Raw genomic sequence first — 21,291 nt, 5'->3', positions numbered from 1 at the left:
TTAGTCACATTTTCTGGGACTTGGTTTCCTCATTCGTAAAATGAAAGGATTTCACTTAATAAGCAAATATTTACTAAGCTGTTACTTAAGCAAGGCTTGGTTCTAGAGACTGTAAATATATAGGACATAATCCTATATATTCTCAAGGAGCTTCCAAACTAAAAGTTGGGAAAACATATGGAAATAATGGATACAAGGGACATAAGTGGAAAGGAAAGATCTCCAGCAAAATGTTATAAGTAATCTTAGGAGAAAGCACTTTTTACTTGTGGGTTGGTCTAGGTGACATTTAATGTTACTTCTAGATCTAAGACTGCAGAATCATCAAAATAAAACTCCTTATATACAGTCTTCTGAATACGTGAAAGCAATTCATGGCATCATATCAATGATCTTCATAAAAACTAAAAACTTATAGCTTACCAGCAGGGAAATTGATAAATACAGAGGCTAACTGGCTTTCTCAAATTACTGAGTGAAAAAGAAAACAAATCTCTCAATCTACAATACAATAATTTATTTGCTAGACCATGATGCCACTCGTGTAATTATTTAAGTCATTTGAATAGAATGGAAAAAATACTGGGTAGTCTGTACAGTCTTATTATATAGTAACTACTTAGTAAAATCTGCTAATCAAATTAAATGTTATAAAACACATATTTGCATGTTAAAAATAAGCTTTAAAAATGTAACTTCATACAAAGTGAATCTAGTTAATATAGTTTACAAAAACAGCATTAGGGTACTTCTCATTTTGAAAATATTCAAGGTGTTTAACAAATTGATTTTTATCATCATGTCATTAAAAACATCATCACTAAGTTTTAAGTTAAATGATACTTGAAAAAGGGAGCCTTGTTCTATCTGCATTCCATTTTCTAAGTTATACATCTAAGAATGTGGCAGTAAAAAACTATATTACTGATGTAGGTTATCTTGTACCCAAATTAAAGCACTGGCATTTTTATAAACACCATAAACATTTCCTGAACAAATATGGAGAACACTAAGTGTTGCAGGACTTAATTTTTAAATTAAATGGGCCATAGTTTTAATTAGTATCTGTGATTTAAACCATTTCCTTTCCCTAACCACAAAAAGGCTTTACTATGAAATTAAGTTCTTTAATACTTTTATAAATTAAATCTACACTCTCTGTGTGACCTTACCAGTCACTCTATTTCTACGGGCATAATTTTTGTGCCTTTCTAGTTAACTGGAAGACAACTTTTGCAGATGTGAAAGCCTGAACATACCAAAAAAGAAGGTCACCGGCTTGAGACTGCAACAGACTAAAAGAACTGATAAAAACAACTATGTTAACATTCTCTAACAGAAGTTTGTGTCCTAAATTAATGTATTCTTTAATAAGTGAATTATAAGGCCAAATGGAAATCCAGATTGTGATTCTCCATCCATTTTATTGGATATAGTAAAATTTACTACGAGATATCTGATCAGGATCATTTCTATGCATGACTTCTATGTCTCTGAAGTGCAGAAAAGTATCATTGCAGTACTTATTCAGTATTCAATACAGAATACAGTATTCAACTTAACCTACATTTCTGCCAATAAGATTTTCGCAATGGTAAAAGAAAATGTTTATGACTAATGAGTAAAAATGCTTATGTGTAAGTCCAATGTATGCTAATCAAAGGTGGCTATATAAAAGCAACATAATAGAGCACACTGCTAAAATAGTGGGGAAGGAGGGAGGAAAATTGTACTAAACGACCTCTGAAGTCCCTTCCAGTTCTAGATCAATGACTCTATAAATGGGTGAATCTATCATCCAACTTCATAGATAGACAATTATAGAGAATATCAAAATGCAATTAAAATACAGATATAACATCAGAAAATAAGTTTTATTATATTCTGAAAAATTTTACTCAAATAGGAATAAGACATTTCAACTAATTTACTGTTGTTAGCAAAGAATATGATAAAGTGGAATACATAAATATTAATGTATTATACAAAATATGTAAAAATTACAAGGTAGACCAGTTTATACTTCTAACAATTTCTCAATTTAAAAAAATCACCACAGTTCATAAACTTTCAAAATAAATCAAAACTGAATTGAAAATCCATGGGAAACAAAAATTGATATTTACCTTCTTTTGGTTGTGCCATAACTGGTGTCTGGGTCTCCTTTGTGTATGTGACAATTTCTCGGGGAGGAAAGTCAACTTGTGTAATTTTAGCCATCCCAAGTTTAATTGGTCCTCGTCTAAATAAAGTGAATACAAAAGTTTTGTTTTGTTTTTTAATACAACAAATGGCACACATTTACCATTTCAAACCACTTTAATTTAGGAAATTAATCATTTAAAATGTATTTTTATCCCACATTTCTAAAAATATATATTTGTAATTTAAATAAAAAATTACTATGATCACAAATTTTAAATTAATTTAAACTGCTTTCATTTTAACAAAGACAAATGAATATAAATAAAATTATAAGACAGTTCTGAATATTATAGAACTGCTGATTTTAAAATATACAAAATTATTTTTACTGAGTTAACAGAACAAAATAAGATTAAAAGATATTTCTTTAAGAAATGAATTTCTAGGTGGGGGATTGAATTAGACTTATTATTTGAGGTGAAATACTTATTTTCTAAGTAAGGGAAAGAGGACAATTGAAATTCACTCACTAAGTCTGGTTTCCGTAGATTCTGAATGAAGCAAGAAACTTGAGGGGTTTTATTGAAAATACTATTTTTTATGTCTTTCATTTTGCAGAAAATTGGCAATCATGATTATTTATAGCTTGGGCTTTAAAATTTTTAACCATTCTCATTATTCTTCTGCCTAATCAGTATTACTCTCATCTTTACATAAGTCCAAACTGAGATACCAGCATATTTATGAAATAAGTTTTCTTTTGAGGACCACACATAATAAAAATCATATAGGTTCCCTAATAAAACACTTTTTCATTCCATAAGGAAAAGAAGAATAAAAAATAAGCACTCATTTTCTCATTTTGGGGATGGGTCTGGAAAGACAGGGTAATGGAGAAAAAGGATAACAAATCATTCACTTTGGGCATTTGAATGAACTTCTCTGGATGTTAGGCCTCAAAATTTAGAATTGCAAGTGATTCCAAACTTTTGTTTTCTAGGCTGGCATTTATTTAACAAATTTATGAATAAGTTCTCAACAATAATGTCTTAAATAAACCTTTCCTCAAAGTAAATTATATTCTATATTTATATTCTCTAACAAATAAGATGGCATAGTGGATAGAACACCAGCCTTGGGGTCATCAAGTCCTGTCTCTCACACCTAGTGGCTGTATGACTGTGGGCAAGTCCCTTAATCTTTCAGTGCTCTAGGCGACTTTCTAAGGCTACCAGTTGCAGAGAAGGTACAAACCCTATATTGGTAGAGGGAACTTCCTTTACCAGCAAAATCACAGGTTCAGTCCCTATTGCTATATATGCTGCAATTCCCAGAGTACCATAGTAGCATCCTCATAATATTCAAACAAGTGTCCTATTAACCAAGGGTTTTAAATTAATTTTTTTAACACAATGACACATTTCCCGGTATTCTGAAACCAAACAAAAAATCCCTATATGATTTGATCTATGGAAATTATTGGTCAATTAAAAAACTCCTTGCAACCAATGTTTTAAGCACAGAAATTCAATATTTGGTGCGGAGCCTTAAGGAAATTTAAAAAGTGTTCTTTAATTTTGGACTATAATAGCCCTAATTAAAGGAATAGATGATAAATGTGATGAAATTAAGTAATGAATGGGAAAATTTAGGAGAACTTAAAGTAATCTGGAATTGCAATGATCACAATTAAAAAAAATTTTATAGACTTTAAAGGGCAAACCATATGGGAAATTAATCATTTAAACTTCTGAAGGGAAAACAATAGATCAAAAGTTAATTCTAAATCAATTTACAATAGGGTCAGATTACTGACCTGAATGCATTTGGCCTTTATTGCAATAAAATTAAGGTATATTAAAAGTGTATCTCCTCCCTCTACCCAATACAGCAAAATCTCATTTATCTGGCAATCTCAATATTCTAGAACAAGTGGTGAAAACTAAGAAGTAAACCATAAAAGTTTCTGAATATATCAAAATTTATCTCACAAAACTTAGGCCCTAAGGCTTAGGTTCTCAGAATCCATTTGCTTTTATTTGACAAGTGAGTTTCTTAAAGAATTCTTAATCTCATTTCCCAGACCACAGATTTGAAGCAGCAACACAAAATTATGGAAGGGCTACTGGAAGCAAGCACATTGATGGCATCAAGAAATGACAACTAAATGGGGAGAAAAATGGAAAAACTAAAAAAATCAGACAAAAGTATTAAAAAAAAAAAGAATAACATTTTGAGACTTTGGCAGAGGGACAAATAGCCTTAACACCTCAAAAACCACTGGGAGCATTACCCAGATAGAGCACAGGGCAATAAATTGTTTGAGATAATCCTGAATTATTTGGAAAAGGTTAAATTATGTTCAGCATATTCTCTGTGCCTGATATTGGCTAGCTTTGTGGCTTTGGGCAAATCATTTAGAGGGTTACTGCCTCATGAATCTCTCTCCAACTTGATTTATCTACTAAGTTACATGTATTAGAGCAAACTTTACTTCGGAAGGTGGAAAACTTTTAGAAATGCTTACATCCAAAAGGATAAAAAAAAAACCCCAAACTTTTGGTCCCTTAATTATATTCAAAAATTGATTTATGTGCCAGATAAATGAGCTATCAACTATAAAACACTTTTCAATCTGTATTGTTTTATATTTTATACATGAGAATAACTTTATAAAATATCAAATTAACTTATAAAAAATGGAAGATAAAATCTATTCAATACCCCAAATCAGAATCGGAATGAAGCTGGAGAACTGATGGATCAGTATCCCAATGCAGCGTCCTGATTGGTTGTAGGCCAACCATGCAGCATTAGTAAAAAAGGTCATAAGTTAGTGAAGCAAATAGTTTCTATGAATGTGTAAAAAGCAATGTTTACTCATTGTTTAAGATTTAAACTAACATTTTGGTTAGTAGAAACAAAAACAGTTAATACTCAAAGCTTTTTAGCTCATGCAGTAAGGAAAATATGGTTAAAGATTCAAACATATAATTCAGAGTAGTTAAAAGATATATCCAATATTTTTGGAAAAACCAAACTTCACAACAGCAGATAAGAATAGCACAAAGCAATAAGACTGGCCCAAATTGTACGTTATTTGTAAAACAAAGCAAGTTAAGGTACAAATTGATGCATCCTTATCACACAAAATTAGTAAAAAAAAAAAAATCTTAGCATAATAACAGTCTTGCCCAGAGCATTAAATGTGTGCAGGAAATTGTCATATTGGTTAAGGAAATGAGTCAACACATAAGCCTTTTGGTAAGGAAACCAAAAAAGACTATTCCACTGGGATATTGAACGACTAGAATTTCCAAAATGTGACCCTGCTGTAATTTACAGGTTAAGCACTGCCTTGGGCTTCTTCTATATGTCATCTGTTTTTGAAAGCAACTAAACTTAATTCAGTCTTTAAAAATTACATTAGAATATTTAAAATATAATTATATACATTATATACACACTGTTTGTATTACTTTTTTAAAAAACAAATTTAGCCTAAATTACTCTTGATTTGTTTTTGGCTCTGCTGGAAGATAAACAAAAACAATTGTCTGAATTAGCTCAAACTAGTCTAGCCAGCTACTTCCAATTCTACTAGAGAACAAAAAGACATTTCTTCATACCAGCATTCTTATGATTATGAATGAAAGCTCAGTTATATATAGCAATACATGAAGACCACATTCCTTATACATACATTAAACATAAACATGTGCAATCCATTAATGCTATAATTTTAGGAAAATATATTTCCGCACATTTAAAGAAAACACAAGAAGTTACATATGCACCAGTAAATATACTATGTGATTTTGTCTATTGTATTCAGCAATTTACTTGGATTATAAAAGAACATAAACATTTAATAATTGGAAATGCAGTGAAACATTTATTTTTAAAATGCATATAGTAGGCTTTGGAAACTATATAAGATAAAACTAAAATTAAACTATAAAAGTTCTTTGTCTTTTTATAAAAAGATTTTGCATACTTTGCGGGGGGTGGGGTGGGGGGGTAGACGACAGGGAAGATCTGCTTTGTACTAAGCAACTGAAGGCAACAAACTTGGGCTTTGTTAGACTAAAAGGGGATTTCAAGAGATATCCTACAAGGAATGTTCTGTCTTCAGACTTTGTATGATAAAATGACTGCTGTAGCTGCTATCAACAACATAAAATTTCATGTGGAGGGAGAGGTGATTTTAGTTTGAAATCAAATATGCTTTTAAATGGATCAAGGAACTGACTTTAAAATGCACCCGGAAGTGAAAAGGCATTGCAAAGCAGAGATGCAATGTTTTCTACAACTAGTTTTTGATTATAGGAGCTTACAGATAGACAAAAATGGAGAAATGAAATTCATAGATAATACAAAACTCTGATCTGAGTCAACTCTTTCAACATTTTCTCCCAACAAATCTTTGACCACAGCTACTAATAATTAACAAAACTGACTGGCTTTCATCTGGCCACTTCTCCCCCTTTACCCACCCCACCCCCATCTCTTCTTCAAGGTTTTCCTTGAAGATGGCCACTGAAGATTAAGAAAGCCAAAAAGATGAAATGGAGAAGAAAGAGGAATGTGGGGAAGTGAAAAATTAGAACTTAAAAAATTTGATTACTGAGAGGTTTAGATTCAAGTTGAGAAACTACTTATTTATTAATAAGATACAATCTTCATTTCTATAGAGTTGCGAATTTCATTTCTCATAATCTCTTACATTTTTCCACTAGAAAAGTTCTCAGCACTAAAAAGAGATTAAGTTACTTTTGTATTTTCAATAAGTTACTTTTGTATTTTCACTTTTGATTGACTATACTCTCCACCTATTCCTCTATAACCTGGGGAGTCTATAAAATACATCCCAAACATTTTACTCCTTTCCCTTCCCTCTTATTGCTTCGTTGCCCCCCCCCCCCCAGTTTTTTATTCCCCCATGCAATTACAGAATTCTGGAAAACTTGCTAGATCCTTTCACTTGTTCAACTTTTGGAGCTCATAATTTTTCTTTCCATATTTCTTTTTAACATCTCTATTCTTTTACTCTATTCTCATCTATTCACTTTTTGGTTTTTAAATTCTCATCATTCTCTGTCCTCTTCTATCAAAGAATGCTTTGTATATTGGCTGGTGGAAACACCATCTACCAACCAATTATCTCACTTCTCTCAATGCTAGATTTCTTTGCTTATTTTAACCCTACAACATTTCTAAAAACTAGGTGGCTATCTTTTCCTCCATTCTTTTAAGAATTTGTCTCTAAATCAGACTATAATTTATTTTAATAAAAAGATACTATAAAATGATAAGACCAGAAAGGACATCAGCATACTCTACAATGACATATCTACATGTTTCACTTCAAATTATTGTTGTTTAATATATGCAACAATCATGTCAAATATTTATTGGAATGGGAGAGAAAAGTTAATATTCTATGACATGCTTGGGGCTAATCACTTATTTTTCAAATGAGTCATATTTCCAAGCAAATATTTATTTGTTTTACCCTAAATGTATAAGGATATTTCTATCTAAAAATAAACACTAAATTCTCTCAGACTGGCTATTATAGGTTATAGAATTCAGGTTAATTAATATCTACCAAAATTAAGTGAGGTATTTCATAGCACTTATATCAGTTATAATTATGCCAGTAGAAAATGTACATCAAAATTTAACTTTTCAAAAATTCTCACTATTACAAAAATAATTTTTAAGATGAGTAACAGTAAAATTATTGGGACAAATTTACGGAAGGGCATGGAGAGAGTTTCAGGAATGAATTATAACCTGCATCACGGTAAAGAATGCTTATGTTGATGAGATGAAAGATCTACTGGAGTATCTGAGTTAAGAGTGAAGTAGAAAAAGTCAACATGAAGAAGCAATTCAACACCTGGTCTCAGAGCCCTAACTACCACTATGGTTTTCAAATTTTCTTTTAAGATGTATACAGAAAAACAGTTGGGTTTCTCCCTCTTCTTGGGCAACTACAAAAGAAATCTGGGAAAACTTGCTAGATAATATCACTTCTTTCTCCTTATAATAGTATACTTTTTAAAAGCTGCTATATAAATCCATGTCATTTAAATTATTTGATACTTACAAGTTGTATTTCACAGTAAACATAATGTAACATACTGTTCTTGGAGAATTTGTTATGTCTACATGTTAAAAATGATAGGGTGAGCAATGAGCTTAAAAATAATGCAATCATATTTCCTAAGAACACTAACAATAATAAAACATGTAGCATATATAGATTGTGCTTTAAGTTTTGCAAAGTGCTTATATATAGTAAGTTCCATACTATAATTATTAGTCCCATTTTACAGATGAAGTAACTGAGGCTTGAAGTACTTTAAGTGACTTGCCCATGTTAATAATGAGTATTAGAGTTAGGATTTGAGAAGTTTTCCTGAGTGAATCTTGCAGTCTGTCCTCAATAACATGTGTCTCAAGCTATTTTTGCAACACTTCAAGAAATCTTCTATTATGTTTATTAGAGGTGACAAACTTCTCAAAAAAATTTCAAAAGACAATTTAAAATTATTAAATTTAAAAATTAAGAAACTAAGGAGGTAGTGAAGGTATTACTGTGAAGTCAACTATGATTGGATGATAAAATTCCTACTCCCTAAATCAGCAACTGAAAACCAATTTTAAATGTAATATTTATATAAGAGGTATGCATAATACATCAAATGCACACATCTATAAAGTATAACAAATTTTTCCATTATTTTAGGATGTTGACTATGATGGTACAAAAAAAGGAATCATTTTATTATTTGGAAATCTATTTGGTAAACAACAGAATCATTACATAAAATATGAAATGTTGACTACTGGGATATTATTTGCAAAGGCATCACTACTAAATACATTTGACCTTTATTACCTATAATTTTTGAATACACTAATTTGATCCAAGACAGATGAACTATTTTATTAAATTATAATACTGCTGATTTTTAGAACTATTTCCATTGTCTTTGGTTAGGAAGGTAAAATGGTTAGTTTTACAATCATCCACTAAATGTAACCAATCTCTATAGTAAGTTATTTTTAGTTGCTTAATTACCCTGCTAATTGCCTCATCTTTCCATTTTGCTCTACCCAAATGGACATGGCTAGTGGTAGGGTTCAAGTAGAATGAATAAAGTCTCAGGAGACACATTTTACTAAAGCAATTTAGACATGCACGCATGCGCAATATGTATGTTCTAGTCTAGCCAATTATGATACTACTGGGAGATTAACACTTTGAACTTTGGTTAAGATTATAGAATAGTCCAGGGAAGCAACTTCATGTCACTTCAGTAGCTGGACTGTTAAAAAGAACTCTTTAATTATTTAAAGAATAATTATAGCATTCATCTTATGGATCACCCAAATCCTTTACTTCGTTTCTTCCTCCTTTTCTCCCTCACTTCTGGACTTTCAAACTATTTGTCTCAACTTCAATCAGGAAGGCCAAGAAAGGCAAAGATCCATATTTAAATTGTTGCTATGTGTCACATAAACCAAAGAATTTCTGGGGGGAAGAAAACTAATGGTTGGCAAAAAATGATAGCTTTAGATTAGCTATATATTTTTGTCATACACTTAGCTTTAATTGCAAGAGACAGAAAACTGCCTGTATTTTTAAATGTTTTCAGCACCTAATTAAAAGTACTAAAATATAGAATTCAAATACTATATTAGGGGTCACAAAGAAAAAGGTTACGACCAAAGCAGAAGGATTTGGAGGGTTAATACATAAAACCTAAAAGGTTCTTCAGCATCAACTTAAATTATAACTGAAATTCTTTGCTTGGAGGTTATGTGTGCAGCATCCTAAAACAAATCTAGAAGGTTTTGTTTGCTTTTTTTATAAAGGAAAGGTAAGTTCAGAAAATACTAACAATGAAAAAGGTTGAGTGTTTTCTTAGCACTCATTCCTTTATTCCTAATGCTTTGTGCAACATTTTTTTCCTCAATGAGTAAAAGCAGTAGTTAATACAACATGCTAATATTATGAGAGAATAGCTTGTCTATTATATGAAGAATTTATCCTAAAAGAGACTTTCCATACTATTTTTCATTAATTCCAGAAACAGATTACACAATCAACAAGTTTTTGTAGGGTTTTAAAGAAAAACATTTTAAAGTACATTCATTATCTGAACCTATTTTTATCAAAACATAAAATGGCATGAAATTGCTGCGGCTGATTTAACTCAGTATAATAAAATTAAAATATTTTAAAATAAATTTTCTCAGTTTAATACAAGCAACATTTATGCCAATCAGATTTCAAAATATCAACACTAATTCAACACTGTTATTTAGAATTCTTCTAAAGTATCAACAGTATTTGGGCAATGAAAGCATTCCGTCATTAAAATATTAAAAGAAAATTACCGTACCTAGATCCCACGGCGCCATCTCCAGAGTCTTGGCTTCCAGCCTCACTTGGAGTACTCACAGATTTGGAGGATGGAGACATAGGAGGAGGGACTAAATAGTGAAATAGACAGGTATCCGCTGTTACTACTCGAAGAGGTTGTACAGCTTATGATGTTTCAAAATTAATTTGACATGAAATAATTAACACAAAGGAAAATGGCAAACAAAAAAAGAAAAGAAAAGAAACACATGAGTGAAAATGAACAGTAGAAAAAAAGGGAAAAAAGACAAAGTTAACAATGCATGCTGGATATCCGTGCAGTTCCTTTGACATAATGCATTTGGGTTTGATATTAAAAACAAACAAACAAAAAAACCTAAAGACAACTATGGAAGTGCATTCTGATCTGAGCCACCACTAAACATTAGCACTAGCTTTCAAAGGAGACCATTCCTTCTATGCTAACATTTTACTTTTAAAATCACAAAATGGTTACTAACATTAACAATTACTTCCAAAATTACAACTATGGAGTAATTCTACACCATAAAGTTTCACTTAAGTTTTGTAAGAATTCTAAGTCAAAGGCAATTATCCCTAATATAATAATTTTAAACATCAATATTCAAGTTTAAATCACTTCAGTTCTTTTTCCTTTAAAAATATAAAAATTTAGAGAAGAGTCATTTTATGAACAAAATACAAAAAAAGGAATGAATGTCTCCTTTAAAGAGTCCATTAATTTCTAGCAAATTTAGGTAAAAAATGCAAACAAGCCATAAAGCAACATGCCTTTTAAAAGTGATGCACAACAAAAAATGACAGCATGCAACTTAAAGAAGGCAAGACTGAAGTTAACTTTCTTACCCCAGAGTATTCAGATTAAGAACCGAAGTATACAAAGATACAGACACCCAAAATAGTCTTAATCCCTTCTTACAGAGAAAGGTACATTTTTCACAGTAGACAGAGCAAAAAGCGCAAAAACTCATCCCACGAGATGGAAGTTTTCAATGCCATATTATAAAATACCAGTTGGATGTACATATTCCAAGCAACTGAACTTGGTAACACTCCACAATTATTACTGCAGGTAGCACAGGAGGATCATCGCTGCCATCTTCTGGTTAAATTATACCATGACGGCCCCAGAGCTCAAGTATCTTTCAGATAATGTTTTTCAATATGCAAATATTAACATATTTTTAATTGACTTGATATCAAATGGCTACTTCACTGTAATATTCCCTCAAATAAAAACATCTTTTTCAGCTATAAGTGAATTAACCAAAGAAATACTCTTTGAACATTTCTTCCAAAGTTATAGGATTTAGGAATAGTAAAATCACTTACACATTTTAAATTGTTAATTGCTTCTATATACTTTCTTTAAACCAGAAAGTATCAGGAAGATCTAAAATATATAGTCTACTGCTGTCTTGGGTATAAAGCTGGCACAGAACAGTTACCCAAACATCACATGGTGAGAGGTGCTGGGTATAAAGAAAGAAACCAAGAAACCCAGACTAGCTCCAAAGAAGTTAATGTTGCCTTGAAATGGGAAAGGGTCACATTAGGCTCTCCCTATGTTCACTTAGGGTGCATTTCTAACCCTTTCTTCAGTCACTGAAATTTATGAGTTCTGTTACCTGGCCTAGTGAAAGCAATAAATAGTTACTTCTTTCAATAACATTCTTTCAGGGTCTACCACTCAAGGGACAATTTAAAATATATATCTTAGATTTCTTAAGGAGAATCATCTCTAAAGCTACTTTTAAATTTACAAGGAACATTTTAAAAGAAAAGACATGGATATGTTTCATTTGTTCAATTCTTTGCAATGACTAAGAGATTCTCTTTCAATTTAATAAACGTATGGTCATTTCAGTTATCAATGACTATAAAAAAATAAGGTTCAAAAGAACACCACTAATTTGGCTTTCTAGGTAGAAATATAAAATTTTAAAGGTAACCAAAAATCTTCTTCATCCAACTTCTTAAGTCATAAATTAGGAATATCTTCTTATTTGGTAATCAAAATTTACTAGCTAAAGGGATATGAGGATATCTGCTGAACTACTCGATATAGTTAATGGAAAGGAAGGTCACTCTGAGTTTCCATAGTGGTCTCAGGAGCTTAAATCAAGTCCACTTCAACTATTGAAATGATGAATATTCAATAGCACGGCCATGAAAAAAAGAAATTTTACACAAAAAAGGAGAATTCTACAGAGCTAGCCAAGAGAGTAGTAAATCTGAGGACTAATAAGAAAAAAAAAACAGATGCAAAACCAGCTATCATCCCTGTATTTCCAAATTTTACTAAGTCATTACTAAAAATATATGGAGGCCTCAATTTTCAGACATGTAGAAAATATATTTGAACTTCAGGAAGATACACAGGCTAATTAGACAAAAATTCGAAATTTATCCTTAACGATGGCCTTAGGAGTGTCCAGTCAGACTGTTCTAGCAGGGACAGGACCCCATTGACATTCAGTATTAGAAGTAAGAATAAACATTACTACAAGATGCTTCTAATAAAACAATACCTTAATCAGATCACTTCAAACAATATCAATGAATTTCCTCTTGATATGGATGTTATATATTAATTAATTCAAACTGGCCCAAAATAAAATCTAAAACAAATGGTACCATCAACCTAACTTTATGTATGTAAATAAATCCAAGTTTCTGGTCAATTAAAAAAAAAAAAATCCAAGCAAACGCATCTGCTTGTGTTAGAGACACCATAATGCCCTAGAACAATAGTTAATTCAAAAATAACTCTTCACATACAGGCCATCATGAGGAATCAGAATCTAAAAACTAGCTACCTTCTTTTAAGTCAATCACAACCATGTGGGGGTCTTTTCACACACTCTCTCTTCCTTTCTTTTCTGGCCTCTTCCTTTAAGTTCCAGCTAAAATCCCACTTTCTACAAGAAGCCTTTCCCAACCCCCTTTAATATTAGCATCTTCCCTCTGTTGATTATCTCCAATTTATCCTATTGTATAGCCCTTGCTTGTATCAGCCATCCCCATGCTGTCTCTCCCATTAGACCATGTGGTCCTTGAGAGCAAGACCTGTTTTTGCCTTTCTCTGTATCCCCAGCATTTAGCACAGTGCCTGGCACATAGCAGGTGACTGATCTAATGCTTGTGCCCTTGACATGACTTGACCTTGGAGACTAGTTCAGCATCAGCCCTAAATCTTTCAGGGATAAAAAAATAACACAGCTGCTTGTTAAGGAATAGTAAGCAAAATTTAAAGTAATAGTTCTGCTGTGACTGCTCCTGGGTAAAAAAAAAAATCAAAGGTGTATACAATGGATGAGAATCAATTACATTGAACCTCTAAACTCTAAGAGAAACGAAGTGGGGATAAATAGCCTTTCTTGTCTCTAAACTATGACTCCCCCTCTACTCTCACTAAATATGCCATGTTTCTCCCCTCCTTCACAACTCAGTGAAACGTTAATTCTTCAATGAAACCTCTTCAGAATAAGTTCATCAAAATTTCCGTAACCTCAACATTTAGCCATGGATGTATCACAATTCTGTAGCAAGGGCTCCCAACTGTAGGAGGAGGACAGCTTGGTGTCTGCAGAGTGACTGCGGGTGATTTGGGATGTTTATTTTCACTTGGCACTGCCATTTCCATTTTAATTCATAATAGATTTTAGTCGTCATGGATGAGCTCAATTAACACACTGTATTATTTGTTCAGTGGGGCCCCTAAACTGTTTTGGTTAAGAAGGGGTCTTCATGCTTGAAAAGTATGAAACATTGTTCTATAACAAAGATTTTGGTGATAAGGAAAATGTTCTATCTGGCTTTCTCTAAGGTCCACAGCCTTTGTCAAGCTTGCCAAAATGTAAATCTCAAATATTTAGCTTCTGCTATGCTAAAAAATAGCAAGGGAAACATAATTAAAATGTGCTATGAAAAATAAAGATTAAGGGGTATTCCCATCTCCATTTTTCTAACTATTCAGTGTTCTAACACTCCTTGTATCTCTTGACAACTAAGGCTGGTTTTATATAATTTTATAAAAGTGTTAAGGTGACTTGAGTTTTATATGCACATATTTACTCTCTCCCTTCCCCCAACTTACTCTCTTCATTTAAATTTCAAGCCCCTTGGGCATACAACCTTCCAATCTTCTATTTCCTTTGTAACCATGTGCAATGTCCAGCAAACATAACAGTGGTTAGGAACATTTACAGAAGAAATAATTAAGCCTGTTGGTCTAGACAGTGAGAAGGCTTAATTTTACTAGTTAAAAGAAACCAAATATTTCTTTAAGTTGTTGTATTGTAAAAGTTGCTATATCTTTCTGAAATAAATAAATTTTATTTTGAATAATTTTGAAATAAATTTTGAAATAAATTAAGATTTTCTTACATTCATCAGCTTTCTTAATTACAGTTGAAAATTTTTCAAAGATAATGTGGCATTCCATGACTTATTCAGAGATACTTAGTGAGAGAATAACTTCCTCTGATGAAAAATGGATAATTGCTAAGAAGCAACCCCACAAAACATTAAGTAATGTGAATTTGAACGAAAAATAAAAATTAGTCTTATTTGGAGAATTAGCAATAAAAAATGATCCTCTGAAAAATTTCCTAAATGTATCAGTAGGGAAAAAATGTGCCTTTTCAAACAATTCATAAATAATAATATAACCTAGTGACAAAATGGGTAGCCAGTTCTTTCTGCAAGAGGCCTTTCCCACTCCCCCCTCTTCACTGTTAATGGCTTCCCTCTAAATTACCTCCCTTTTGCATTTTATACATCTTGTGGGCACACAGTTGTTTGCATGTTGATTCCTTCATTATATTGTGAGCAACCTGAGGGCAGGCACTGTGCTTCTGTTGGCACATTTGTATATGCCACTGCAGTGCCTGAATGTGAAGAGAAAAGAAAATATTCTCTTTCTACAATACCCAGTTTACCTGTCCCTGCTTTCTTCACTTTTTTCTTGATGCCCTAATATGTAATAGTGCTTTAAATATACTTTTGCTTAATAATTTTAATTAATTCAAAATGGCATATAGTGTATTTTTGGTCAGAATAGGGCCTTATTATGTATTTAGCATGCATACCATGGTTATTTCCTCTTTTGAGGATTGTTTGGGATCACAGAAAATTCAATAAAAATTGAATATCTAAAGAAAAGATATTAGAACTTTAGTCCTAAAATGTTACTGGCTATAATCATCTCTTTAAATAATTATGCATCACAAAATATGCCAGCATTTCTCCTCCATTTATTGAGGACCTTAAACTGGAATAATGACTTAACTAAGAGTTGGCGTTCAAATTCATCCCTCTCCTTTTACAACAATATCCACAAAAGAAAACTGAACAACTTTGGATAGAAAAAGATAATAACGAAATAATTTATATGTATGTTTCCTTCTATATACATATATACAGAAATAAAAATACTATAGTAATAATATTAATTATTATTAAAATAATTTTTATTTTATTTTTTCCAGTTCCACATTAATAAAAATTAATTCTCTTAAATATTCCAGGTACTCTGAAAGATGGAAGACCATACATCATCTTAATCATATACAATTTAGATGACATAAAGCATAGTCTTTGTCCAAATACCTAAAAAAAAAAAAAAAATCAAGGGTTGACCATAGAGCTCCTTACCAAAGGAAAAAAAGAATATTTCTTTAATGTGGCTACAGCTGTCTAAAGCTTTGAGGCACACAGAGGGAAACTCTCCCTGCTATTTAAAAAAATTGTCAGTAAGGGTCATGAAGAAAGATGAAATGGTCACCTGAATCATGAATACATGGTTATGGCACATTAATTCACAGTATAATCTTAGAGAGGATAGAGGACTCAATTAAACAATCATTTACGGAGTCTACTATGTGTGTAAGCACATTAGGCACTAGAAAATAAGGATAAAATCATCCTCTGATCTGATATCTAAAATAGCTATCACCAGCAATCTCTCTCCTCCCCTTTAGAAACACTGCAACACAAGTTGTTACAGATATACTTTGGGGGGGGGGGGGGAGGAGGAAGGGGGTAGGAAGAAAGATACTAGCAATGACTCTCCATAGCCCATACACAGAAGCCTCCAAACCATGCCTGCATGGTATTCTGAAGACATGCATTTACAAAGACATATTCTTCATAATGCTCCTTTAAAAGTCTGATAATCTGCCTTGGAATGAATAAGAGTCACTGCACTCTATTCTAAGACTTGATTCTATCTTCAGAATAAAGCATACTTTTGTTTCTTACCAAAAAATTTCAAAAGAATCTAGAACAAACATTAATCTTTATTCACACCACTATATATTTAAGCTGTCTCCACATCCTTGATTTTAATCAATCAATTAAGCATTTCCTAAGTACTTAATAAGTGCCAGGTAGTATACTAGGCACCAGGGGTATAAAGACAAAAATGAAACAGTTCCTAAAGCGTCTATTCTATAGAGACAACATGCATAACACACACATATTTTGGGAGAAAGTGATAAAGAGAAATTTACATTTGGAGAGCTTAACAAAGGTTCTAAAACTATTCCATCTGACCAAGAGTAGAGTTGAAATATGCTATTTTACTTATCATCTTAATCTTTATTATTATTTAAAAAAAAACAGGGGGCGAGAGAGGTAGAAATATGATTTCTAGGATTTCACTGGAATAGAGAACTTCCAGTCAAGAAAACTCTCTCTACCAAAATAGATAAACAACTTCTGAAATATATCATCTTGAAAACTTGCTTGGGACACTAAGAAGTTAAGTTACTTGCTCAGGACTGTGTATCACAGAGGCAAGTCTTAAACCTAGGTCTTCCTGACTGAGGCCAGTTTTCTATCTATCCTATCCTATTCCCATCTAATAGCAATTTTAATAGATGATAAATAAAAAATAGGACACTGAAGGAAAAGGAAAGCAAAAGGAAACATTTGTATATACATATACACATAAAAAAGACAGAGAGATAGAGATTTTCATACAGCAATACCCAAACCTAAGGTCTTTAGAGGATATTACCTCAATAGCATTAAAGTCATATTGCATTTTTGTGACTGAAGACATATAGATGCCTCAGTTCTTGCTATTTCCTTCACTGGTTATATGAAATTAAGCCAAGGTACAGGCCAGATCCAACCCACAGGTCAGAAGTTCCTCACCTCTGTTTTACCTAGCCAAAGTATTTTAAAATTCTTGTCTATAATCTGTAAATAATTTTTTAGGTTTAGAAGAGGCATTTTCCTAACACAGTGGGGAATTAGTTACCTAAAGTAAATTGATTTTGTTCTTGGCCACAGCTAGATACTATAGAACACCATAAGGACTTCTTTATCATATTGACTTGGCAACAGTATGCACCTATAGTATGGAGTCTGGGGACTACATTATATCAAGGGTTCAGTATCTGAAACTCATTTTCCCCATTAGTTTTTAACATTCATCAGTTCTAATCAGGCATGTAAATGACCAAACATTGACATTATTTTGAGGGCCACTTTTAGGCAACTAGGGGAATTAAGGGCAACTAGCCAGAGATGAAGATTTTAAGGATAACTAGACCTGCCGAAAATGTCATCATTGGAGTTACTCCAAATCCAAAACAAAATTGTAAGCCTTAAGAGAGTTGGAGACACACATATCTAAATTATTCTGCAGCACAACCAATTAGCTGATATACTTCTGTACCAGCACAATACAATAAAAAATACTTTTAAAATGCTTTTCCACAATAATTTAACTGAGTTTTCCTCAGGCGTACTTACTACCATTTCAGGATTTTTATTTGTTAGGTCTACTAAAACTTTAAATAATACAGAAAAAAAAAAGCAAACAGACCAGTGAAATCATTGTCCCACGGGATACAACCTCTATATAATCTCCCCTTATCAGCCAGGGCAATGGATTGAAGCTTTAAACATCTTCTCTCTACTTCTATTCTCTTGAGTATCAGCATTGTCAGAAAATCAACCCATTATACCCCTCCTCTAGCTTTCAAGCAGGCAAAATCTCAGGCATTTTGATGCAACAGTCACTTAGCCTAATTTAACTAGAAAAGTCAGCAGAATGAACTAGTGAGTCACTATATGATGATAAATATAATTAAGTCTGCAATACTTTGAACATTTGCCCAGATATGCATGTGTTGGATACATTTTAATACATAAAGACAATTCCAAATAAATGGTGCATACGATTAATGCTCCTAGGGGAACAGACACAAGGAAAATGTACCCCATATCCCAAACCTGTTCATTCTCTTGACAGTTTCACTTTTTAACTAAGCTAAATACACTATCTGGAATGCAGGGACATGTTTCCACTCTCACCCAGAGGAGATTCTGGTGTCAGCCCCATACTCTGAAGCAATGCTTCTGCTTCTCGCCTCTTTTTTTCAAGGTCAGATTCTTCCTGTACTGGAGCAACCGCTTCTTTCTTCTGGTCAGTCTAAATTTAAAAAGCAAAAAAAAAAAATCATAATTCAACTTATTTATGGTGTGAGACATTTATAACTTTTTGTGCAAAAAAAATTTAATTGGGAGGTAGAGGAGGAGAAGGCAATGACAATGATGACAACTCTAGGTAAGCAGGGCACAAGCTCTTGCATACTCAACCAAGCTAAAAAGAAGACTATGTCTCATGTCTGGGGACCAGCAAGGACATCAAAAGGCTCATTAGCAGGAGGGTGGCTATTAAGTAACAAATCTTTGGGTTCTGGTAACAGATGAAATAAAAATTCAAACTAACTCTCAATTCTGTGCAGTATCTTTCACACATGTAATGATGGTGGCAAAGTAGCAGAAAAGGATGCTAAAAATCATGTTTAGACAGCCAACAATTTAAGATATTGATAAAGGATCTAAAAATTGTGTGATTCTTAGGCTATTTAATAGAAAAAACGATACTCTCTCTAAATGGACACTTATAAAGGTGACCAAAACGCAAATTAAAAATGGTAGTGATAATGATTTACTTTATTATTTACTTTAAAATTCACAAAGCACTTTCCTCACCACAAGCCTGTGAGATAAATCTATGATCTCATTAATATGGATATTCCTTCCAGAAGATAAGCCATTTGCCATAGTTTCTTAACCTGTGTGACTGACTACCGTCCATGCCCTTTCACAAATGTTTCTAAGGATCCTACCCAATATGGGACCACAGGCCAGTAATCTGCTTTCTCCTGAACCTTGGCACATGCTGTGGTGTATGAGCAAATAAAATTGACACTGAAGAAGATAAAATGAAGATGAATGATTGGATCTAATGAAATACATAGAGAAGAAATCACTGTCAGAAATTATATATTAGGCATTCACAGATCAATTTGCAAGTTAACTCAAAAAGAGGAAAATTCCTAAAAATGTAAAGATCACCAGCTACATTATTACCCAGAAAGTGTTATGCCTACCTTCTCATTTCTGTAAAATATTTATAAGAATAGTTTATGTATATGCTGAGGGTATCCTTTTGCAAAGACTTTCTGCAGCAGGTCCCATCTTCAATGTCACATAACATAGAATGTGAAAATAAGTACAAGATGTCACTGTGTTTAGTTTGTTGTTTTTTAAAGCATGTGATTTGGTAGAGTAAAATGTAGCTTCAAACATTCTCTAACAAGGTGCTTCCCATGCATGCATTAAATCATACAAGATTCCCTTATACTGGCAACCACAGAAAACTTTGTTCAACTGTCCATTGATTATCAATATCAAGCAGGCATAAAACAAGGCCATGGTCTTCAAAGATTATAAGAGGACATCTTAGGTAATGACCAAATGTAAGCCAGATTACTTAAAAATGGAACTTCCTTAGAAGCTTCTGTTTGTGGGAGATACTATACTGATTACATGAAATCCAAGAAGACTACAAGGATTTCTCAATTAGATGAAGAGTCATTCAAAAGATAATGGTTTAGCAATCAACACAGAAATGCAAATGGATGAAAAACTCATATTGCCCAGATATAGTTGCACAGGCAGCCCATTGTGCTTAGTACAACATCAGTACACATGTTCTGAATCAGCCATTGAAGATAAATATTGAGCTAGGATCAGCTGATTCACATTTGAGAAACTGCCCAGCAATTTTTAATGATCTCAGTCTGATCCCTGACACAAAGGCCCGCCTTTTTAACACCAAGTCTCCTGGTGATACTATATTACTATGAATCATGGAACAACATGGTGCCAGTAAAACAATGCAGATGAACAAAAGGGCAATGGAAAGTCATATGGAAGACCTAATTAGACTGCAACACATTAAGAATGATGATTTCTTTATGGTGAAGCAACATGAAAAATATCGCAAAGATTCATGACTAGAAAAAGATGTGAGCTGATCACACAAGAAGAATGATAGCTAATATGATGCCTGGCAATACAAACAATATTAAAATACCTAGAAGGCTTCTGTTACATTCAGCTGATCATCTGTGGAGGATTTATAAAAGGATACTGTACAAGGACCAGAATCACACAGGGTAAGAAAGCAAGAATGGAGTTACAATTCACACTGGTCTCATATCAGTGAGATCACAGATTTATTTATTTATTTATAAGGTTTATTTACTTTTAGTTCTACAACATTCAGTTCCACAATCCCTTTAGTTTCAAAATCCCCCCCGCCCCCCACCGCCTTTCTCCCCCATGGTGACATGCAACCTGATATGGGTTCTACAAATACCTTCACATTAAACATTAGTCAAGTTGTAAATAAG

The 21,291-nt window shown here is 32.7% G+C and overlaps 1 protein-coding gene across 3 annotated transcripts in view; it reads right to left on the bottom strand.

Moving 5' to 3' along the window:
• Positions 1-21,291, bottom strand: part of DYNC1I2 (dynein cytoplasmic 1 intermediate chain 2) — a 68,779-nt gene that overhangs the window by 25,882 nt on the left and 21,606 nt on the right. For all 3 annotated transcript variants that reach the window (XM_069080079.1, XM_069080080.1, XM_069080078.1), the window contains 3 exons: positions 18,899-19,016; positions 10,566-10,656; positions 2,127-2,242 (listed from right to left, as the gene is read on the bottom strand). In XM_069080079.1, the coding sequence (XP_068936180.1) occupies positions 2,127-2,242; positions 10,566-10,656; positions 18,899-19,016 (325 nt within the window). The remainder of the gene's footprint in view (positions 1-2,126; positions 2,243-10,565; positions 10,657-18,898; positions 19,017-21,291) is intronic.

Source organism: Petaurus breviceps, unplaced genomic scaffold, assembly GCF_028583685.1.
Source record: "Petaurus breviceps papuanus isolate PSGF00001 unplaced genomic scaffold, PetGlider_PUasm1.0 91133, whole genome shotgun sequence".
Lineage (NCBI taxonomy): Eukaryota > Metazoa > Chordata > Mammalia > Diprotodontia > Petauridae > Petaurus > Petaurus breviceps.
Note: the sequence above shows the minus strand (reverse complement) of the source record. Positions and strands in the feature narration are given on the sequence as shown.